The sequence below is a fragment of the Pelecanus crispus genome, chromosome 10 (assembly GCF_030463565.1).
Source record: "Pelecanus crispus isolate bPelCri1 chromosome 10, bPelCri1.pri, whole genome shotgun sequence".
NCBI classification, from domain to species: Eukaryota; Metazoa; Chordata; class Aves; order Pelecaniformes; family Pelecanidae; genus Pelecanus; species Pelecanus crispus.
The window spans coordinates 18,751,838-18,776,781 of record NC_134652.1 but is presented as its reverse complement, the minus strand read 5'-3'; the positions used below and the strand labels follow the sequence as shown (position 1 = coordinate 18,776,781).

The 24,944-nt window shown below is 35.0% G+C and overlaps 1 protein-coding gene across 9 annotated transcripts in view; it reads left to right on the top strand.

Annotated features, from left to right (window-relative positions):
* Positions 1–24,944, top strand: part of IDE (insulin degrading enzyme) — a 66,261-nt gene that overhangs the window by 16,690 nt on the left and 24,627 nt on the right. For all 9 annotated transcript variants that reach the window (XM_075717569.1, XM_075717567.1, XM_075717561.1 and 6 more), the window contains exons 6-14: positions 2,477–2,589; positions 3,003–3,165; positions 3,799–3,891; positions 4,423–4,514; positions 6,120–6,200; positions 9,073–9,176; positions 19,719–19,821; positions 20,801–20,923; positions 23,359–23,441. In XM_075717569.1, coding sequence (XP_075573684.1) covers positions 2,477–2,589; positions 3,003–3,165; positions 3,799–3,891; positions 4,423–4,514; positions 6,120–6,200; positions 9,073–9,176; positions 19,719–19,821; positions 20,801–20,923; positions 23,359–23,441 — 955 coding nt within the window. The remainder of the gene's footprint in view (positions 1–2,476; positions 2,590–3,002; positions 3,166–3,798; positions 3,892–4,422; positions 4,515–6,119; positions 6,201–9,072; positions 9,177–19,718; positions 19,822–20,800; positions 20,924–23,358; positions 23,442–24,944) is intronic.

Here is a 24,944-nt window from a genome sequence, read left to right as displayed (position 1 = left end):
GTGTGAAAATGCCTTGCTTTTTCTTCTGGTAGCAGTGGAAACTCTCTGCAAGTAAACACTGCAATATTGATGAAGATAGCTTATAGATATTTTCAATATTGTGAATTTATTTCTATTGCTACTTAGAAGAGGTGCTTCTCCCTTCTCAGTTTTTTTTTTTCCTTCTGTTTATTTTACCTGAGTAAAATAGAAAAAAAAATCTTCTTTTTTCTTTAAAAATGTTTATTAATTTAAGGTAAACAGATATTGATCAGTGTTTAAAACAATTGAATTAAAATTCTCTTCCTCATTTAACAGTTCTGTTTTCAAGGTTTCCAGGCATCTTTTTTTCTTTAACTAGTTCTTTACTGGACAGGCAATATTCCAGGACAGACAAGATCTGGATTTTTAATATCAATAAAATGTAGAAAACAGTCTTAAAATCTGTTACCTTTCAAACATTTCTGCAATTTGCACATATGTATCTTTTTACTACAAAAATACAAGAATTATTCTCGTTAAAATCCTGAATTCAAGTGGTTTTACTAGTAATTTTCCACAGTCAAATTCTTTCAGTGTGAGTTGCCCTTGTAAATAGTTCAATACTTAGAAAAACCTTTGGGATTTTTCCTTTCAATCTTATAATTTTGGAAAGGTAGCTCTCAGGCTTTTTGTTAGTCTGCTTGTATACAAAATGCCGTACAACTACCCCTATTTGTTATATTTAAGTAAGTAGTTGTCACTGTAATAGTGAGGTGCTGTTTGGACAAAAGTTGCGTCTTATTTTCCTTGAAAAGACACATACCTTTTCTCACTCTGTTCAAGCAGGAGAATTATGCAATTGCTTTCCAGAAGGCTTTATATTAATGACTGATTTGGCTATTTTAGGACTCGCCCTCAAATTGCCCTAGCATCAAATTTGAAAATTTACAAGTTCCACGTTCATCCTGATTTTTCTTTTTGATTTTCAGGGAGCTCCACCCATAAAAAGCAAACTGCAGAAAACAAACCCTGTTAGCATTATTCCATAAATTATTTGCTGAAATACCTTGCTATCAATGTAGCAGTACTGATAATTAATACGTAAATAAATAGTTAGAAATTCTATAACATAAAAACATGTTGAGTTGCACACTGCAAGTCCCCCATGATGTCTCTACTCTTGTGCATTCTGAAATAAGTGGATGTCTGAAGCTATGTGCAGCCTAGTAATTCTCTGATTTTCCTACCGCTTTATATATGTAATGTAAAACAAATAAAAATGTCAGTAAAAAGTGGTGGGGGAATCAGAATATAATTTCTCTAGTAAATAGTGATAAATCATAGAACGGCTTTAGTACAGCAGTTTACACCTAGACTCTTAAACGGAAACTTTTTCCATAAGAATCAGCCTGGCAACTGGAAATTTGTCCTAAAGAAGACCCTCACTGTAACTGTAAAGCTTAAATGAGTTTGTATTTTGCTGATGTGGATAAAAAATAGTGGTCTTTAATAGAATCACATGCAGTTCACAAAACTTTATTATACAGCGACCCGTCTTGGTTTGCATTGGGTTTTTTTTTCCCTGCATGGTTCTCTCAGTGTAGGAGCATGCATATGTTGGGCAGGAAGGGTTCTGCTTTCTAAATCTAACTGGGATTGTTTTGACCGACAAGGTGACTGCTTTTTGAAGTCTTTCAAGGATTAAGGTTGTACTTTGAGACGTGCAGGAAACGCCCAGTTTTTTCTACAACACCCACCCCACCCTTGAAAGGCGTGTGCTTGACGGATGAGTCTTTCTTATCTTGTTTTCACTTTGAGAAGGGCTCCAAAACGCATTTCTTTAAGCAGATAGCTATTTTGAAGGCAGTATTTCAACAGAAATGGTATAGGTCAATTAAGGTGAATTCATGCACGTAAAATTCTTTCCGCAAATGGTCTTCCCCTCATTTTTGGAGCATACTAGAGTCATGGACTGAAACTAGAATGGATATAAAAGTAGAAATGCTTAAACAGGTCACAGGTGTGTGTGAAATTTTGGGGCGCTAAGGACAGATGACCCTGGCTCACAGTGTACATGAAGTGCGGGAGGTGAGCTGAGGCTGAAGAAAATCCAAGTTGTGGCAAAGATGCTTTCCCTCTGGAAAGTTTGCAGCTGTAATTCCATGTCCCTTAAGCTTTTTGTGGAATGTTTATTTTTGTAAATGGTCAATATCTGATGTGTCTTTTCTTCAGTTCCAGCTTAGATTCATCAGTAAAATTTAAAGATGTTCTTTCCGGTTACAGCATTTATTTTAATCATGGTTGAAGCCTTCCTTTAATAAGCATGGTGCTTATAGTATGTTATAGTTCAAATCTTAAGTATTAATACAGATTTTCTTTCTCAAATTAATAATCATCATACCATTAAAACTATTTTTCCATATAATTCATGTCTCCCCCAAAGAATATACAAAATCCAAATTTGCCAGAATCTTCAGGTAATGATTATGCTTTTTCTAATGTTTCCTTATTCTAGAATCCTTGGATGAACTGACTTGCCTAGTGGTAAAGTTATTTTCAGAAGTAGAGAATAAAAATGTCCCTATACCAGAGTTTCCTGAACATCCTTTCCAAGAAGAACATCTCCGGGTATGTATAGAGATACATCTTCCATCAGGAGTGTATACCTTAAATGATATTTTTTATGTTTCAGTAATACATTGTGCACTTCACTACTTTTGTGTCAGTGTCCCTGTCAAGTTCCATATTTCTTTCTTAATTTTCTGCCCACCTTTCTATGCTTAATATAGTATAGTTTTGTATAGCTTATAGTGCACATTTGGTTACAGCTGTAAGCAACCGAGAGATAATTCTCTTTTTGTTTGCATTATGCATGGCTAAAGTGTTGCCCTAAGTTTTAGATACCTTTACTTTTGAGGTTTTGTTGGTATGTTTGTAATAAAATATGTGTGTGTGAAAGGAATGTGATATGTGCTCCTGAGATGAATAAAATAATGAGTTTCCTTTTGGTTATGGATCTCCTCGTTTATTTCCCCCCTCAGCAACTTTACAAAGTGGTACCTATTAAGGATATTAGAAATCTTTATGTCACATTTCCTATACCGGACCTTCAGAAGTACTATAAATCAAACCCTGGCCATTATCTTGGTCATCTGATTGGGCATGAAGGCCCGGGGAGTCTTTTATCAGAGCTTAAAGCCAAAGGTAAGTCCTTTGAAGGTAAAGAATTAAAAAGTAGTTTATTACACAATTTTTTTAAAGCTTAGCTATGTTTCACTTGAAATTGACCTCTGCATGTTAAATTTAAAGGCCCCAACTGTTTGAGTAATTTGAGTTATAAGTCATTTTGTGCTTTATTTTTGTTTCTGTGGTGGGTAAAAATAAATAAATAAACAGGCACTCAGGCTACTGAAGGTATTATTTCTTGCACTCACCTTTTATCTACCCCAATTTAGACAATTACGTGAACTTTGACATGATGATCTTGTCTCTGTTCTGTCACTGACTTAGAGACTGCTGTCAGGTCTCTTAATGTCTGGAAGACTAGAAGAGTGTATCTTTCACTATTTTTCTTTATATTACTGTGTTCCAAACAGAAATAAATTACTCAGTAGTCAAATGATCTTGAGTTTGTTATATTGCTCTGAGCACAAAATCAGATAGGTCTGACTTCTGTTATGTTTAATTTGCACTGTTGCTATAGGCATTAAGGAAGAGAAGGAGAACATGTAAAGTAGTCAAAATGTGGAAAAAAAAAAAGTAATGTTGCTGAAGCATACGAAAAGTAGCATAAATTGTTAGATTTCTTTATGTAGTAGATATTTTTTTTTTTCATAGGATGGGTAAATACTCTTGTTGGAGGACAGAAGGAAGGTGCTAGAGGTTTCATGTTCTTCATCATTAATGTGGACTTGACAGAGGAAGGGCTTTGTAAGTGAAACACTGTGTCTGCGTTCCACGTTATTCCTGATCTGATGGGTTTGTGTTTGTATCCGAAGAGACTAATCGTGTTTATAGCTTGAAAGACAATTTATTTTAATTAACTGGTTATTCTTCTGTGTTGAGATCCTCTCAGTATGCTCAAACACTTCATCTAACATAAGAAACCAACTTATTTGAGTTTATATTAAAGTAAATTTTTTAAAAAAGAAAATCTGTTAATACCTTTGTGTGCTACTTATTCATACTGTTTAGACCTGAGTTAAATTATATTATAAATCAGTATCTTAACATAAGACATGTTCAATGCAGTTCTCAGAATTGTCTGGGGACCTAAACACTTGTCTTAAACTCATGTCTGAGAAAAACATGTTTAACTTTGCCAGTGGGATTGCATATGTACTTAAATATCTTGATGTATCAGGGTGTAATTAAAAACAAAACCTTACATATTTGTGTTCATCAGAGTTTTTTATTTGTGCAGAACTGAGTGAATTACTAAGCAAATTTTTTTTTTCCCAGTGCACGTTGAAGATATTATTTTGCACATGTTTCAATATATTCAAAAACTACGTACAGAAGGACCTCAAGAATGGGTTTTCCAAGAGTGCAAGGTATAATGATTGGTACTTGAAATAATGTGGTGGTTGTATTTTTACAAATTTTTGGATTCTAAGTAGAAACAGATTCCTTGCCTGGGGAAATAGCCTTTAATAATCACATGGTAATTAAGTTTATTAATTTTAAAGGTGCAACATGGCACAAATGGCAAGTACCTTCGGAATATATTGTCTTAATGTAGATGCTCTTAGGGAGCGTGAGTTTACATTTTATGATGATGGAGGTGGAGGAAGAAGTATCTTATGCTGTCCGCAAGGATTTTGCATAACCTTCCTTAGTCTTCACTGAAGGGGGAGACGGGGAAGCATTTGCGTGAGGGGTAACAATGAACTGGAAATTCAAATAGCTGTTATTCTACTCCTCTCTTCTTTCATGTGTCAAATTGTATAGTTGAGATTGTAAAGGCAGTAGGACATTTAGTCTGCTGTTTGTTCTCTCACCTTTTTGAGGGGTGAACTAAAACTTTTCATGGAGTGCTTTGGCTGTACACTTCAGTCTTTGCTGAACTGTTCATGCTTCTTATAAGTCTATATAGTTCTGTGTGCATGGAGCAAAAATGTAAAATATCCTATTAGGATTAAGTAGTACTGCACCTCTCAGTGACAGTGTGAAATTAGAAGTTTTATTTTTATATATAATACAGTCTCATTGGTTCACTACAAATACTTGGGTAAAAATTTCTTGTTCCATCTTAGCTTTATTTGGTGAAAACTGTTGAGTCTCTTCTGTCTAAGAGTAGAAATTCTGCAGATGCATTAACTTTGTTTCTTGCATTTTGACACTGTATACCAGTAAAAGATAAAAGTCCCAATGGAATCGTTTCACTGTCATTGTAAGCAAATACAAGATTTGAAAGAGGTAGTTCCATCATCCGATCTCATCCTTGTGTCTTTCCCTTGCACCTCTTGTATCAGCCCCAGCACTCTTGAGGCTGTGAGGTGAGTCAGAAGAGTTGGCAAACTAGTTTGAAAAGAATCTGCTTTGGATTTTGTTCTCAGCCGAGTTGTTGAATTAACCAGACTCTCTGCATGGTTTCACAGAAGGGTGGACTGTCCTTTTCATTGGCTTTGTAGTCTTAGATCTCTTTAATTCACCCTTGCTATTGTATTCTAAGAATGATGTGTTCTATTTCGGTGGCTAAGATGGCATAAAGAAACACTTTTTCTGTCTCTAAACTTAGCTTTTGGCTGGCTGCACAAAAGGAGCAAAAAAGGAAGAGGGGAAATGCTTCAGTTCATTAACAGACAACAAACATTGCACTGGAACACTATACATTGCTTGTATCAAAGTTGGTGTGTTTTCAGGTTATCAGGAAATTTAAATATATGAGCTATGGGACAGATCTCTCACTTCAAACAGGACTTACAAGACTTGTGTAATGCTTCACATTGTGAGACTATCCGAAATTGCTTGTGAGTTTTGTGCAATGTGAATATTATTGAAAACTTTTGTGTTAGGTACCTGTCTAACTACTATAAAATGGATGCAGCAAAACTCCTTCCTTTTCTTACGTTATAAAAAGGAATTAAGTAGCCAATAATTATTCACAAAATAGTATTTAATACATGGTTTTCAACCCTTCCTACATTGTTTCCTAGGATCTAAATGCTGTGGCATTCAGATTTAAAGATAAAGAACGACCACGAGGTTATACATCAAAGCTTGCGGGAATGCTGCATGTAAGTGTGGGGGTTTTTTTGTTTGTTTCATTGGTTTTTTTTAACAATATAGGAATCATTTAGCAGTATGTTTGATTATACTCTTAATAGATACAGGTATCAGCAAAGGTCCTTTGCCCTTCTTGAGCTTAGGAAGCTAATATCATGCTGCATAGATCTTAGTTTTGGCAGTCAGTAAGTCATATTTCCTTCACTCTACCATTTTATACTTCTATACTTGGTAGAACTGATTTTACAGTAACTGGAGTTGCAATTTGATCTGTTTCAGTGTTTCTTAAGACATAGGTACCTTGTCATTCTGTGTCTACCTAATAGCTAGATGTTCACTAGGGAAATATTAGAGAAAGAATATTTTATCATAAACACAAGCACTATGTTTCTCAGTGCTTCCATAGTTAACAATGTTGAAATACTGCAGTAAGCAGAAATGTTCATATTAAGATGGCAAATTGGAAATGTTTGACTCTACTAATGTGACTATGTATTTGTACTGAAACAATCATCATGTAGCTTATACTTAGTCTTTATACTTCTTGCAAAATTCAGTTCCCTCATTTTGCACTAAAGGAAGATTTAGGTAGGATTTTTTTTTTGTCTAGTGAAGTTCCTGCAACTTTTATACATTGCAACTGTTCTCCGTTGCACAGCTAATATCTACATCTACTTAGAGGCATTTTTGGTTTCTTTGCAGGAATTCCTTTTAATGCTCCTACACCTTTAATTTGTAAAGTCTAAAATAAAGATCTTGAATTTTAGAATTGTCTTTCTGTTTACTGAAAAGCATTAGACTTAACCGAAAAAACATTTAAAAGGTTATTTAAAGGAGCTCCTATTTGGGATGCTGTCTCTTGCTTTTGTTCTGTCAAATGCATAAAATCTCTTTAACAAATGGACTTCTGACTTCTGAAGCAATCTTTCAGTGGTTTGTATTTGTTGGATCATTCCTGATTACAATTGCTGTCTCCAAAAATCAGGCCAGGAAGTTGCCATCAGTGTTCCAAAGAGCGGGGTATTGATTCAGGACAGGGTTTTTTCACCGCTTTTCTTTTGCTGTGCTTTGCAGTATGAATGGTAATTCTGATTCAGCTGTTAGTTGCTTAAACACTAATAGAAAAATAACTTTCATAGTTCTCTTTATTGCCTCTAAGTCATACTAATTTTATGCTTTGAATTAACCAAACTAGAACTGTTGATTGGTCATTTCATGAGCTTAGGAGTACTAGGTGTTTTTCATAACTTGGAGAAGAACCTGTGTATAAGTTAGCATGAGTAAATGTAATGTTGTAAGTTGTTACATGTTTACCAAAAGCGTTTAAAAAACCTTTTTATTCAACAAAACAGATGTTCATCTTTAAAGCACATTTGTGCTGGTCTAAGGAGTCGCCACTAAGGTCTTGCTGTCAAATCATGTTTCGTATTTGTCATGTAGGCTTGATGTTTTCCAAGTAGTTGTTCTCTGGTTTGCAGTGCCCTTTTTCTTTTGTTTTGTTTTGTCTCCTTAATCGTATCATTTTTAAAATCTCATTTTAATCTGATTGTTGTATGTGGATTGTTTTATTCTGTTATTATTTCAGTTTCATTATGCTCTGACCTTCCTGAAAAGTAATCACAGAATCACAAAATGGTTGAGGTTGGACTGGACCTCTGGAGGTCATCTTGTCCAACCCTCCTGCTGAAGCAATACAAAAATGACAAAGTAACCAAATAAATTTTATGTTTAATTCCAGTTGGTGGGCAGACTGTGGCCCGTGTTTGTAAAGGAAATAAAGTGTAGACTTTTCGTCACTTAGTCTGGATTGCCTTGGTAATTGCAGGTTAGAAGTGCATAGATTATTTAAAATCGCCCCTTCCAGTTGCTTAGTCTGCTGAGCTGTTTATGCAGAATGTAGTTAAATGAGCATTCTTCAAAGTACGATGAATCTTTTGGACAAGACCTTTCAAATTCTGGATCTTTAGCATTCACACTTGAATTTTTTGTAACATGGGTTTGTCTCATTGTCCTTTGTCTCCACCGCACCTGCCCCTTTCTCGTTTCCAGAATCCTTTGTGTGAGTTACTCTGTGTTCTAGAATTCATTCCACTGTAGTTTTTTGCATAGTGTATGTAATTCAGAAAGCAATTTTGTAATAATTCTGGTCAAAAAAAATATACCTATATGGCAAACTCCAAGTACTCGGTGCTTAGGTCACCTGGTATTTTTCCCTTGGTAAACAGATGTTTATCAACAAAGTTTTCCTGTCAACCACACTGTTTTTTCTTCTTCAATTGTGATGTACCTTAGGAGATTTTCAGTTTTGATCCTAAACAAAAAATGTTAGAATTAAAATTGTGTAAATTTGTATTATGCTTTTAGATAATTGAAATATACTTAGAGAATCCTAAAAAACTTGGTGGGGTTTTTTGTTTTCTTTTTTTTTTTGCTTTTGCTTTTTTATGTTTGTTTTTTGCAAATGCACTCTGGTGAGTGCTTGGTGTTCTTTTATTTTTAAAAATATCCTGCAGGGGTCAGCATTTACCATGTTATTTTTACTTTAGTTACTTCAAAACAGTATTTAAAGGCGGGTGACTTTTTATATTGAGACATAAAATATTTCAAGAGGAAAGAATAGTAATATGTAGTATATAAAATTACCTAAGACAGGAGAAATATGATTGCATAGTTAAAGTACTACTCCGTCTTGTTTAGTTTTAAGAGAAAGATTTTAATACTTCTCATGAAGACTTCTAATGCACTTCTAATTTGAAATTACCAAGGTAATACAGATTTAGTGACCAGAAGTATACACTTTTATTTCCTTTAGAAAACAGTATTTTTTTCATGCTTAGCTTTTGTTTAATTCATCTACATGTTTCTGGGCTTTGTTTTTTTTAGTATTATCCTATAGAAGAAGTATTGGCTGCTGAATATTTGCTTGAAGAATTCAGGCCTGATTTAATAGAGATGGTACTGGATAAATTGAGACCAGAAAATGTTCGGTAAGTTAAACTGCAATAACTTGTATTTTAACCCAAACATTATAAGAAAGCAGGTGAACTAATGGAAACACAAATTCTTAGGTGTCTCTTACAGCTCCAAAGTAAATGTCACTGAGAAAGAGCTAGTTGTTCTGTGTGTTAATGTCTCTGCTCCCCGTTGAAAATAAGCGCTTTTAAGTGCATGCAACTCTTCCTGTTCAGACAGAAACATCCTTGCAGTCCTTTCTATGAAGGATGTGTTCCTCAGACTGAAATAGTTTTTAGGAAGATACTTACTGAGAATAGCTCCACTGTTACTGAGAAAAAGCCTAGTAAAATTATCTTGCCTCACTAAATTCTTGGGACGTTTTATATGGAATGCTCTAATACTCATAATTTGGAGCTAGGTCTGGAAGTCTGTTAAGAGGATGGCTTTTATCTGCTGTATGTTTTTTATTTTTCCTATAGAGAGCTACGAAACTTTGTGCAGATTAGCAGACCCTCTGAAAAATACCGATTTATGTGGGTAGAAATAGCTGTGTCTTTAGCTGCTAAAATCTCTCAGGCTTCCAGAGCATCTCTGTGATGTGAGTGTGACCGTGCTGTGCGTGTGCTCTCTTTACAGAATGAGCGTGCTGCAATACAAATTTCAGGGCTCAGTAACGGGTCAGACTAGATGTTGAAAGGAAAAGGGGAAGCCTGTCTCTCCTGTGCTTTTGCGGATCTTCTGTTGTCCCCCAAGCAGGGTAAAAAAGGGAGGCTGAAAGAACAAATGTACCTAATGTCTATTTGAATACCTAAAGAACAATAGCGTGACCAGGATGAGGGAAATAATACTTTGCTGAGATGATGAGTTACAAGTGAAGGAATCTGGAAGCTGTAGGGAAGAAAATGAGGGCAAGTGAAAAAAGGGTATATGGACAAATGGTTAACCGAAGGGAGGAAGAGCCTGGGACAAGAGAGCTGGCAAGGGGCATCATGGGTGTAATTTAAAGGGGGATATTGGTAGCTGTGGGGAGCTGGTACCTCAGTCAAGGATGGATAGAGAGGCTGGCTAGTGGAACTGTTGGGGATGGTTAAGTGCAGACTGGACAAAAAAATGAGAGGTGGATGGGAACTGGGACTAGTAGGCAGGGTGGAGGTAAAAGAGCAAGTCTACAAGAAAAGATTATGTCAGGCTTAGCAAGGCAACTTCAGTTTCAGTTCTTACAGAATAGAAATGTTCTTGAATTACATGATAAGATGGCAGTGCCATGCATTGCTCTGCCTGACCTACCAATGTAGTTGGAAGGTGTGTAATGAAAGTAACAGGAATCTGCAGAAAGAGAAAAGTACAGATTTAAGGTTAAGACTGTTTAACGCTGCTCAGGAGAACTGAACTCCTTTGCTTTGTGACAAGCTTCCTAAATGGCATGAGACAAGCTCCTAAAACCAATTTTTCACAGCAAGCCAGTAATTACTCATTCCTTTTTATTTTCTTGAGTATGCCTAAGATCTTAAGGCCTGACTAGAAGAATTGCTGAGTACCTGAATCCACAAACAACAGAAGCTTTGCTTTTAATCTGTGAGGCACCATACAATGCGAAGAACTTTTTAAAAAGTGTTAAAATGAGCATCTAAAATGAATGGGGACAGTATAACTTTGTGGATCTCTGTATGCCTTGGCTTCTTATCTAGAAAAATAATGTTTCTTGGGGTATTTTAAAATATGAAATCAGTTCCTGTAACACTGAATGCTGTGGAAGGGACATTTCAGTAATTCTATTTATTTAGAGAAAGAAGTGAATATTGGAAAGAGAAGAATTCAAGTCATACATTGAGCAAAAAATATAAAATATTGAATAACTGTTTCTTAATTGTTCTGTGCACTGAACAGGGCAGAGATTCAGTAGGACAGTATATAAATTGGTGTGTGTATATATTTATATGTATGTATAATGTGGTAAAATCTAATTACTAGAAGGTTGCATGGGCAACAGTTATACTAGCACTTTGGAGCCTGAATTTTTTTTTTTTCCATTGGTTCTTTTAGTAAACCTTTTGTGTATCTTGTAATAAATTGTAATATTAAATTAGTGGTGTAGAGATATTATTAAAATGTATGAAAACACAGAAACAAGCTCTTGCTTGTGATTCTGTGTATCCGTCTTACTGTATTTGACCTGTTTATCAGTGTTTTGGAAGCCAGCTGTATGATAAAAAAAAATAACAATTTTGGGCAGGGGGGTGTTTTACACGGCAATTTTCAGACAGTGTTGGATATAGAAGGACAGTGAGGCATGCATTCATATGTTTCCAGAGTTTATATTTCAGCCTTCTGAAATTACTGTGTATTACTTAAAAGTTTGGGCATGAATCTTCACTATGTTTCTTTGTATGACAAAATCTCTCTTGTATATTCATTTAGTTTAAGATGCATGTTACTTTATTTTCAAAAGATGGTATATTTCAAATAATTATTGGATAAAGTAGGATAAAATTGGATTATGAACTGTATTTGCAAATGTCATGGGGTTCTGGTGTTTCTAGGGGTATACGAGTAATGATAAATTAAATGGAGCTGCCTGTGTCAGTGACAGTAGTTGCCATAGTAATTAATGCCCTTTAAAGAAGGGCCTATATCTTTGTGTGTGGGTGTGCATCTATGTGTAATGTGTGTGGGATACTGCAACTGAAGCTTGAATATTTTGAGAGATCATATTTTGAACAAACAATACTCTAAAGAAAATTTCCAGGTTCTCTTTCCTATTGTATTAAGTACTTGTATTTTGGATGTATTTTCATGCTGATCTGCTGCCCAGCTTCTTGGAAAATTGATACAAGAGCTTACCTTTAACATAAACACTGGTTTTAGTAAATAAAAGAGAGAATATATAATTACTTCTTCTTTGAAGAAAGCTTAACCAAATTCCACGTGAATTTGAACTTTTAACTGGTTTTAGAATTGCTTACAAGCAATAGGTAAACCTTTTTTTTATACTGATTTAGTAAACAAGCTGCAGGTGCTTAATCAGATCTGATGTTTATTATAGCTTCACATAGCTTTAAAATGTGACTCTGAACATTGCAAGGAAACAGTCAATATTATCTTAGGGAAGGATACCTTTCATGATGTAAATTGGGTCTTTGTTATTAGCCAGAGAACTTCCAAAGCATCTGCTTGCTTAAATTTTCAAAAATTGCTCGAGGAAATTAATATATGTAAATACATTCATAGACTCTTTAAGCTTATCAGATGCTGCTGGACGCCACAGACCACTCATCATTTTTCTGTGTCACTCCCATTGCTGGCTATGCCAGCCTTTTGCCACTCCCTTCCAGCTGACAGTACTTCAGCATAAAATAGCCATAATTAACTTGTTCAAAAGTTATTAGTGTGAGAAGGGAAAGTGTAGAAAATGCACATAGACGGAGAAAATTCAAGTCTATAGTATGTGGTCAGAAGCACAGGAATAATGGTGAAAATTTTAGAAGAATTTAGAATGTTATATGGTGTGCTTTTTTCGACTATGTAGTAAACATAGCTGTTTCACAATGTTCTTTTATTTTAATACAAGCCCATATTTGTACTTGCAGTTGCCATTCTGCATTCCTCTTCATCCTCAGGTTAAAAAAAAAGGCAAGAAAAGAGCAAGATGAACAAGAATCTCGCTAGAGAGAGAGGAGAAAGTACTTCTAAAAAGACATGGAATTTAGCCGTAACTTAATTGAAATATTAGTAACCAGGGAAAATAATTGTTCACTATTATATATAGCTAATATTTATAGGAATTTTGTAGGGTTACATCAGTCTTCTCACGTTTGACGAAGTGACTTGCTGGAGATGAGAATATTCTCTACACTTGGTAACTGTGGATTAATTTTAAATAAAAAAGGGATTTTTTTTCAAGATGGAACACATCTAGAGTGAATACCAACTGAAAATGATCAGCTTTAGTATTTGAAGCAACTGGGAAACATTAATCCTTCAGATAATGGAGATACTTGTTTCATCTCAGCTTTTCAAATTCAACCTGTTTTGAATTCTGTGTATGTGACTTTTCAAGTAGCAAAGTGTAGTGCATTTAGACTGGAGAGGCACAGTGGTGGGAGTGTTCTGGAAACTCAATTTGCTAGAATAGGTATGCTTTTCTGTACAGGAAAGTCTCAAAGTTTTCATAATGGAAGAGTGATGGTGGCATGGTGACTGAATCAAGAAAGCTTGTGATCAGAGAGGGATGGTCATCTAGTAACTTCTGTGTATGTGGGTCTCCGTGCAATCTTGGGCTTTAAATGTCTTGGGTCTCACCCTGCTTTCTTCTAGCTTGTTACTGTGCTTTCTTTTTAGATGCTGGAAGAAATACGTTGCGTTTAATCTTCCCTTAGGACTAACCACGTTGTCTCCTCACTTTACCTGGCTTAAGAAATAGATCATAATGATTATGTAACTTTAAGCATTTGAATATTGGGAGATAAAGGGACTGGAATATACCTGGTTTTATGGCCTCTTCAGTTTATTGTTAGAGAAATTACATATTCTTTTTGTTGCAGAGATTTTAGTAGGGCTTTAAGGTAGTAAATACAACTAGGTTAGTTCTCTGAAGCTTAAATACCCACAGCTATGCCTACAGCTGTCCTGTTAAGGCTTAAATATAAATACCTACAAACTAGAGAGTGACCGAAGACTGATTAAATTCAGTTTTGACAGCAGAGTTCAGCAAAGCACTGATATTCTAACATGGATCGAATGAGGCCTGCAGGAGGCCTATGATGATGTAGCAGCAGGCATACTTTGAGTCTGAATGGTGTATGGTCAGCGTAATGATAAATGTATTGCTTATTATGTGTACACTAAAACCATGCTAGTGTTTGCTATTGCCATAATAACTATACATTCACATCTGAGTTCTCTTTATGTTCAGACTATTTGTCTTCTCCAAAACTGTAACTTATAAGAGGAAGCCCAAAACATCAAACCAAATTTAAGATTCTTGTGTCATGTTGCTTTTTCCTGCTTCTCTAAATGATGTTTTTTCAGTGTAGACTCAAAAGTTACAGTTATGCTTCTATGATAATAAAGCTGATTCTTTTCAGCTGTAAAAGCGTAAGTCCTTTCAATTTCAGTGGGAATTAAATGTTTTTATTCAGGGCATCAGGTGTTTAAACAGCTGAGCTAATTAGAATTTCCTATTTTCATGTGATTGAAACAAAATATTAACTTGTATATAGTACTATGTTCCTTTTAGACAAATTTTAAGCACTTTTGAAATTAAAAGTAGAATGAAATGAACTAGGAATTTTTTCATCTTTTACTTAAGATACTTCAAAGTACAGTAAAATATAACAAGGAATATAACTTTGTAGTATCTTTTATTTTAAATTGCTGGCAAGATCTTGGGGGGGAAAAACCCAAGTTAGTTAAATATTACTAAAAGTGATTTCATGGTATGTTACAAAGATTCGAGAAAGCCACTGTGAATTTGCATTTTTAGTGGGCTCTCTTGAAAGAATGAGTTGAGATTATGGGTGCTAATAAAAGGGTCCCCTTGTCTTTTTACTTTTTTTTTAATTACTGTATGTATCTATCTATATATCTGTATCTATATGTATGTAGTAAACTATCAATCCAGTAGCTCATTTCCTTCTTTTTTCTTTGCTTGAACAAATTATATATACTAATAAAAAAGTGTGGACATGTGCTTTTAGGTACCTATATGTGTTCTGGTTATCTGCCATTTGCTGGTATTTATACTCATGTTTACCTTTCTATTCTCCCTTTTTATGAAGGAACTAGTATGTGCCACATCATCCTAACTTTGCCTGTTTTTTTTTTTTTTTTCCTGTTTTGGTTTTTTTTGTTGTTGTTTTTATGCCTTGCATAAATTGTGTCTTGCAATGGTTTCGTTTCCATTGATGTGATTTTTTTCTGTTGTATCATGGTTTTATTTATCATTTCTTTTTCGTAACCCTATTGGAATTCACCTACACTCAGGACTTTTCTTGGCATATCTATATTGGGGTAGCTGCATTCACAGTTCGAGACTACTGTTCAATGTCTTTTTAAAAAGTTTAGTTTTGCAACTGTTATTTTCTTAACAAACTGTGGTTTTAAAAAGTATGGAAAAATATCCATACTCACAGATGGTAGCAAGTACCCATATGTGCTTCTATTTGACTGAACCATAACAGGAAGTTTTCATATTCTCCTCTCTCCTCCTGCCCCCGCACACTACTTGTTGCGTTTAGTGGCTTGATTTCCCTAAGACAGAAACCTTTTTAAGATGTAAGTATCATTTTTACTTGTTCAAACTGCATTGGGTTTTGCCAGCCATCTGTGAAGATAAGGGAGTAGACTTGGCATGTGTCGCAATCCTAGCTGAAAAATGTAATTTTCCCATCATTTCCAATACAATTTTTTTCCCCTCATCATCTGCAGAATAAATGCTCTTATTAAAATTTAAGAAGCTAGTGACTCATCAGATTAAGCAACTAAAGAACATTTTCCCCTGGATAGTAAATGGACTTTTTTCCTCTCTTCATATCTGACGTGCAGCACTAGCACTATCCTAGGGGGAAGAAGAATAAGATGAATGCCAAAAATGTTGATACAGAAATTTCTAAGGGCTGGAATTTCACAGATACTGAGCAAACAGTTATTTCAATGCAGTCGATGCTCATTCCTGATGATAAACGTGTTACAAATACGGAATGTATGTATTTATTTTTTAATCGCATTGTATCTGAGTAAAGATTTTGAAAACCACAGTTTGTTCACTTGTTTCCCCCCATAAACCATTGTGTTCATAGAGACTTAGTTTTACTGAACCCTAACAAATAACTCATGCTTCTGCACAATGGTTAGAATGCTGCACCCCAGCAGCATCTCTCTGCATGTAGTTCCCCCTCTTACCCTGTTCTCTAATGAGATTTGTGTGGAAGTGGCTTTGATTAGCCTATATTGCCTTGCATCAGTTTTACTGAGGATTTGGGGGGAAGTTATAAACAAATCTAGGTTTTTGCTGGTTTTGTCTCAGTCATGTTATTTTATACATTTCAATAAGATATGTGTAACTTTTTCTGTTGTTTGACAGTATCATCATTTGGAAGACAAAGTTTAAATTAGTTCCTAAAAAACCTAATTGTTCCTTTTTAAGTATAAATTCATTTTTTTGCAGCAAATTTGCTTTGACGTGTCTGTTACTAATACCACAAATATTGTGGTCTCAAATTCTATTACTGTTTCGCCCTTAGAAGCTTGAGTTTTGTTATGTAAATCTGGAATATAATAGTTGATAATCTTTCCTGGAAGTACATTCATTTTAAAACATTCTCTTCTCAAGTAACACTCTTCTGTGGATCTCTCACTTGTAGCTTCATTTTAGATTTCAGGAGAGTGAAAAACAAGATGGTATCTAGGAAATACATATCATGTTATAGAAATTGTGCTCGTTTTTGAAAATTGATCATAACTGAGGACTACAACAGTTTGCATGTACAAGAATGTGCATATAGAAGTAAATTGCATTTATAGTTTCAGCTGTGTTCCACGTTCATGAATGGCTTGGAAGCCTAACTGCACTGGTTGAGTTTAAATATGTTATAACGGGACCTATTAAAGATTGCCTGATTGCCTGTCTTGCTTTTCCAGTGCATTTCAACACTGTCTTAAACCATGTGGATGTTAATAGTGCTGTACAGCACAACACAGAAATGAAAAGCAGAAGTAACATTACATAATTTGTAACTTTAAAGATGCATCATGATACATACAAATAACTGCATAGCATTGTATTTCTACCTGTGGTGTTTCTTTTCCTCTCTTCTTTTCCTGTCCTGGTGTTCATTGCTGTTGGTGCTTGTATCTTGGTTTAGGTTGTAAGTCTCAGGCAGATTAAATGCCTTTTGGTTTGTTTCATGTGGTTGTGGGTATGTTTCTGAGAGCTCAAAATGTAAGTAATCATTCCAGCAGTGATTTGGGGTATAGGGAGGGCAGGAGGATCCCTTGAAGCAGAACTGCTTGAAGAATTGCAATGCTGGTTTCCACAATGTCATTTTCTATATGTTGAGCAGACAGAATTATATTTAGCTCTTTAATTTTAGTATGTTCCTACAGCAAATGTTTGGGTGCTTGGATTGTCACTACTGCTTGAGCATTGGTACATTGGTGAAGGGTAGAAGGAGGGAATGTCAACTAACAGACATCTGTGTATTATAGTATAAAACACCTTCATCTTGCTGCTCAGACTGATTATTGGAGTTTTATCAGGATAATCTTTTAGCTTAAGACTCTTTTTTTCTTTTTATTTTTTATTTAAAGGACAGAGAGGCCTGGTAGGTTGCTCTGAAATTCTGCTAGACTTTATGGGTTTTATAGTCTCTTAGCAACTTCATCTGTAGGTGATAGAGTTTTTGCTCACCAGCTGTCCAAGTTAAAATGCAAAACATAATAGAATATTTCTGTGGTTCATTTTAATGTAAACAACAATCTCTCTAATAGATATCACCTTGTTGACCAAGCTAGTGTCTGCTGTATTGCAAAAACAAATATTCTCTAGGATTAAAATGCTTAGTTGTTTGCTGAATATTTATTTAGTATTGTTTCTTTTGTATAAAAAATGAAACAGAAGTAACATCCATACAGATATGAAGCCATTTTGTATGAAGTCACAATAAAAACGTTAACCATTTTTATTGCCATTTGCAATGAGAGATGAAATATTCTCATTCTGGTTTGGATATTGCATAACTTCTGCAGAGGAGCAAGGGTTGTTTTGTGCACATGTATGTGTGCACGTGTTCATGCTAATCACATGGTTCTTTCAAAGGCGGGCAAGTAAAAATGTCTCCCTTCCTCAACCCAGAGGAAATCTGCATGCCTGAAACATAAGATTTGATTGCCCCCCTTTAGTGTGTATGATTTAAAATATTGTCTCAAAATTAGACAGTCTGTGGTGCAAGTCCTGCTTCAATGTTTGAGTCTATTGCTAGAGAATGTCTTTACAGTCACATGTCACTCTGAGATGTACTTGTCATTTATTTAAATGCATCTAATGCTAGCTATTTACTGCATTCTTCTCTGGCTACTTGAACTGCAATGCACAGATTAAATTATTAATAATTTGAAAATTTTATAATAGAGGAATCTAAAACTAAACACAGCAGAATCTTGTTTTCTTCAATCTTCTTGGATCATTTAGTCATTTATGTGTGAACATTAGATGAAAAAGGAGGGATGAGGACATAGACATTTACAATTATTAATAGTCCACCTATTTAAACTTTTCAACGTATTACAAAGTTAATCCCAAGGGTATTCTCCATACTTGTAATGTAAAATACTATAGTTTGAGGCACATCCATGTGCCTGTTTTGATTTATGCCCCACTTTGCTGTGCACATTAGAAATACACAACAGAATGTTCCTGGCCTGAAGATATTGTGATTAAAAAAAGAACACTTACATTGCATATATTTTGATGTTTTTATGTGTATTTTAGCCATCTGCACAAGATTTGACAAAGTTTGTTACTGTGCTATTCAGCATCTAGGAATTGTTAAATATATGGAGGAAGTAATTGTGCTACCATTTCTGACCATTTCAGAATTCTTACAAACATCTATTTACTCTTAAAGCTAGCTACTTATTTCCATTGAATACTCTTTTGTGTTGTAGGTTGTTAAAAAGAATTAAAGGAGTTTTCTCAATACCTATTATGAAGACTACTGAAAAATACTGATAAGTTTGTAATTTTCTTTATTCTGGATTTCATCTTATTTAGGTGTTTTCTTTAGTTCAAGGAGTGTCTGGATGATGCTCTTAGTCATATGGTTTAGTTGTAGGTACTCCTGCGAGAAGGACAGAGTTGGACTCCATGATCCTTATGAGTCCCAACTTGAGATACTCTATGATTCTATGAGTTAGGTTTCTAATTGAGTATAATTCTGTTGTATTGACTGTAAAATACATTAATCTTCCTCCTTTTCTTCTCTTCAAAACCAAACCAAACCTTCCGCTCAAACCAAAACCAACAAACAAAAAAAAAAAAACGTGGGGGAGAAACAGGAATCAGTCTGAATATGAGAAAGATACAAAATGAAGAAACTCTCTTACTATCAAGATTATGAATGGGAGAGTGAAACTGCAATAATGTAATCTAAAATGCAAGGTCTGGAATAAAATTTCTATAGTCAGTATTTTCACATATCTGAGTGTTGATATAGGTGGTATGAGAAATGTAGTCACCTCATTAATTTTGTAGGAGATCTCAAGAACTGCTTTCTGTGTTTTCTGGAACAAGGACAAAGTCTGAAAAAATAGAAATTGCATGCAACAATAATTGTGTGTAAGTCTACGCTGTAACACTTCAGAAAAAATAACACTGGTAACCTGATTTCATGGTTAACATTGTATGTACTGAACTACACACTATACATGCTATCCAAATGTACTCTGTAATTGTCCAGGGACCATTTCCAGAAATAAACGCATTCTAGTGATGGAACGGAAATAGTGCTCTGAATAACTTCTCACAGTCTTTTTCTCAGGTACATTCATGCCAAAGTGCTTTGTCTCTTTGTTTTCAGAGTTGCAATAGTTTCCAAGTCTTTTGAAGGAAAAACTGATCAAACAGAAGACTGGTATGGAACACAGTACAAGCAAGAAGCAATTTCTGATGAAGTTATTAAGGCACGTTAAAACTTTTAATATATTCTAATATCTGCAAGTGAAAGACAGTGGTAAATTCTTTGTCTAATTTTCCATTTAGTTGAAGGGAGAAGTTAAATCTGCTGTTCTACATAGCATGAAAACTGTACAATGAATCTGTTATAATGTTAGAGAAGTAAGGCTCTTATGTTAGTCTTTAGATTTCAAATGTCTATTACATAGGACAGATATATTTTAATGATTTTAAACCATATTAAGTACAGGGATAGATTTTTGCTATAAAAGATCCACAGCATGCAGTGGCTATTTAGAAGTGTAAGCATTAACTTTTTAAAACTTAAAAGTCTCTATTCAATGTTAATGAACTAATTTGTTTTTAGGAAAGGAATCTTTTTACAAGTGCTATATGTAACTGTTTCTGAAATTGATTTTTGCATCTTAGAAAATGAGTAAATTTTGGCAATTAAATGAGCTTCTAAAAATCTAAACTCCAACAAAGGAGGTGGGCAAATCCTTATTGAAACTTGTTATTGATCTATTCTTTTAAGAAGAGATGGCTATAAAATAACGCCTTAGAGCTAAATTTGACCTGCCAAGCATGCTTTCAACAGACATTGCATAGGAACACATAATTTCCTTTAGCCTGTCTGTACCTATCTTCTTGATTAAAATTCTTGCTTATGTATTTAGTTTAATAGCGTCATTTAGAGTTCCCAGTAGGAGAAAAGATGAGACATAGAACCACCTTCCACTCTACTATAAACTTCAAAATTATTTTTTATCTTTTGTCTTCCTCCTTGGAGCACTTCATCCTGCCTGATAGCCTACTCCAACTTGGTTTCACAGATATTTCTCTCTTTCCCTGCTATCTTAATAGTATTTACATATAAGCTAATGGAGCACATTTTAAAACCTTTTGTTACAGCAAAAATGAATAGGTATATATCTATTAGTTAAGCAGAAATTCTACTTAGCCTCATTGTTTCTCCTATTTATATAGAAATGGCAAAATGCTGACCTGAATGGGAAGTTCAAGCTTCCAATGAAGAATGAATTCATCCCTACTAACTTTGAGATTTTGCCGCTGGAAAAAGATGCAACACAGTACCCTGCCCTTGTGAAGGTAAGCTATCTGTATTTGTTCTGTTTGCTAACTAACCTTCTGGGAAGTTAGCAGTTAATTCCTATTTCTTTTTAAAATACAGATCATGTCATATTCCAAAGTGTAACAAACAAAAAAGTACAAAACTCAAAGATACCACTAGAAAGGCAGTAGAAAGTTCATTCTTTGGATTATGACTGTTTGGGTTCCTACAAAAATGAATCTACAAACAGCTTGAACTCTATTTGCGCTTTTGAAAGTGCGTTAACAATTGATAGAAGTGGTATTAAAGCTGTTTATTCAGCAGAAGGGTGACTGCCCCTCTTTACATTTTTTTGAGCAGTGTAGTAAGTCGAGGGCGTAGCCAAGGCTGTTCTTTTGTAACTGTGCATGGGAAGACCTTGTGATTGCATGGAAAGAGGGAGAGAGAGATGTAAACACGTATATAAACATCACTGTCCAGTCTTCTGGAAGCATTATTTAATGATCTCAGTACGTTTAGTAAATCTCAGTTGTTCTGAGTTCCTAAAATTGACTAAAAAGTACTTCTCACTACTAAAGCATAGTTGTCTTTGCTAATTCTCATCTCTGTTCTAGGCTTAGTTGGAGGATAAATAGGAAAAGTCTTCTGCAATTACATGTTGGGCTTCAGCTCGAATACTTAATTCAGGAATACTTTTTGCAACTAGATTAATGTAAGTCTACTTTAGTGCAAAGACGTCCTTCAGGAAAACATAATTGTTCTGCACAGGGCATTTTAGGTATACACTTAAAGCAGTATTATTAACAGAGGAGGACTTTGAGCATATGTTTATGTTCATCCTGAACTGAAACCCTAAACCTCAGCAGGGAAACATATTACAGCTCTATTAAGTAACACTAATTGGTTTGCTACTGAAACTTGATGGTCCTTCAGTGTCTGTGTAGCAACTAGGCAATTGATCCACATAAAAGCTTTGCTTTAAGGCATCATTGCTTTAGAAATGTATTTGCTTTTAGTTTTTCCTTTCCCTTTAAAATATGTTTTCTGAGGGAAAATGTTTTTAATCTTCTGTACTTGATGAAATAGACATTTATCTATTTTGCCTGTATCTCTTTTATTTTCTCCCCAGCTGTATGTCTGTGCAATTTTCCTTTTGTGGGCCCTGGCATTTGTCTGACCCCACAGCAAAACATTGCAAGAACTAAATCAGCAGAGATAAGCTGTACAAAAAAAGCAGGTTTTCTGCTCTTTTATATGCTGAAGTGAGCTTACTGTGGACTGGACCAGTGTTGTGGAGAAAGGGAGGGACAGGAACATAGTGCAGGAACAGGATGGCCATTTTCACTGGCAGCATGTCCCTAGGTCACCTCTATTGTAATGGCACATCTTGTCCTGAAAAACCCTCAGGAAAGAGGGCAGTTAGGATATGGGCTTTGGCCTGAGGACCAGATTGGTACTATGGACTGCAGCTAGTGATCTCCAGCTATTGGATCAGGTCTCCAGTACTACAGACAGGCTCTACTGTTTATCATTCTGTCCTTGATGTAAGATGTATTCTAAACTGCATAGTAGCAATTTAACAGAATAAAAATTTTGTTGTCTCGGAGAGAAGCTGTAATTTGGCTTTTTAGTATGAGTTGAATATTGTGTAGGGGAAGGTGTGCTGTAAGAGATGAGACTTATTTCTTATATGCAAAAAGGAGGAGGAGAATACCACACCAAATCCCTGAGAAGCAAAGAACATCTGCTCAAAAATATGAGAAAGAGAAATAATTTTACATTTAAAAGTTCTTTCTTATGTATAGCAATTTAAAGAAAAGGTGTTGGGGGATAAAGTTAACTGGAGTTGGAACAGAGAGAGAGTATCTGTTTCACAGCTTTTGTGGGAGAGAGGAGGTTGTTTAAATCTTTCTTGTACTAGGAGATGATTCTAAAAAATGTTGGTGACAGATCTTTTAACTAATTTCCAACTAGTTTTACTACTTTTTCTAAACATGTATGTGTCTTCTGTTACCAATGTTACTTTAAAACAATATACAACATATGAGTATTTTTTACTAAAAGCATTAAATACACAGTTATGTGCTTAGTCTAAAACATGTAACTGCATGCTGCTGTAGTGCTGCATAATGGCACATCTTTTAATGCCAGCATTAGCAGGGAATTTTGTGAAGCTAACTCTGTATTTGTCTTTGATCATCACTCCTGCTCTAGAGAAGTAGTTCCCATTTTGATTATAAGCTCATTCACAATGCTGCAGCCATTTAACTCCTTGTTAAGGTGACATATGGTAAGAAGAGAGTCTCAATAAGAATAGATGGATGTATGCACAAATGTATATAGCAAGAATATGAATTTAAGGGGACGACAATAAACTGAGATTTGAAGTGCCGAAGAGACTTCTTTTAAAAATAGTGTAATATATTACAGGTAAAAGTTACGTGACTTATAAAAACCTCTTTTCTTGACACAGGACACTGCTATGAGCAAACTATGGTTCAAGCAAGATGACAAATTTTTTTTGCCAAAAGCTTGTCTCAACTTTGAATTTTTCAGGTATGCAATGTCATCATCACATAAATTGCTCTCCAAAAGTTTCTTGTTTGTTGGGAATCTGCATTTCTGTGGCATAAACTTCCTTGCATGTATTGAGACTTTAAAATGTTTGACGTTGCTTGCAAATATGCAATAAGATACAGATAGCAGGAGGGCTCATGTAAGTTATGCAGTAGTTGAGTAGCAAGCAGTTTGAGGTGCTCCATCTATATTAACAGGAAAAGTTTATCTAAAAATACTTCTAAACCAAATTTTGTGTTATGTTTTATTTGCTATACCTGAAATACGGCTGCCAATAGGACCTACTCCGTATAGCAATATACCTCTTTAAAAATTGCTGTGTATTATTTTTAATTAATGACTAAATTGCAACTATTCTAAGATAGTGTTTTCTTTATAAAATGCTATTCTGATAATGGTTTTAGGTTCAAATTCTGTTTTAATTTGCATAATGCAAGCCAGTATAAAATTTGAAGTGCTTAAAATTGTGGGATTCTATTTAACTGACACCAACAACTGATTTTTTTTATTTTTAGAAGAACACCGTCTATGTTATCAATGAATGTGTGGTTGTCACCTCAAGACGCATGATAAAATGCTGTAATGTTAATTCTGGTCTTGCATTATTTTCGTCACAGGATTTTTTGGTTTTTTTTTAAGTCAGCATGACAATGACGTACCTTCTTAGTGTTCCTTTCAAGTAATAATTTCTAACTCTTGAATTAAAAAAATACTGCTGTCTTTAGAGTGCAGCTATTTCTGTGCTAGACTATTGAAAGTGCAAATAATTTCAGGAACTCTCCTCCTTTGGCCTAATTAAATGATTCAGTGATATTGCTGGAAAGGCTATTATGTGGGCTCTGATAGATGCTCATAGATGCACTGTTGAGTCCTTGTTTTGAGCGACCACTTGAAATTTTTCTTGGCAGAATTTTAGATAGAGGGTTTTTTCAGAGTGTCGGATCTTGGTACTGCTGTTGGTACTGGTTGAGGAAGATATGTTGCCTGGGCCTTTCCTCTTTCTTTTTGCCTTTTGAAACCACAGGGTAAACATTACAACTGTTTCAACTTCGATGTGTCAGGAAATGGAAGATCAAAATGGTAACTGCCCATCTCTTATTCCGAGAACAGCAATTGCAATACTTCACCTTCTTTGTTCGTACCTGGTGGCTTTCCCTTGTACTGTGTTTGGCTAAAATCCAAAATAGGATTTTATTAATGGACACTGAGTTTATGTTATACAGTTGCAGGTTTTTTTAAAAAATCAATTCCAAATGAACTATGAGTAATCCAATCTCTATACCAGTTTGTGAACGATTAAAAGGTAATAATTGATTTTACGTAGAGCACACAAAGGTGTAAGCATGTGCACATACGCACAATATAATAGAATGATAGAATGGTTTGGGTTGGAATGGACCTTTAAAGGTCATCTAGTCCAACCCTTCTGCAATGAGCAGGGATGTCTTCAACTAGATATGTGGTGATAGTCTTTCCCGGTTA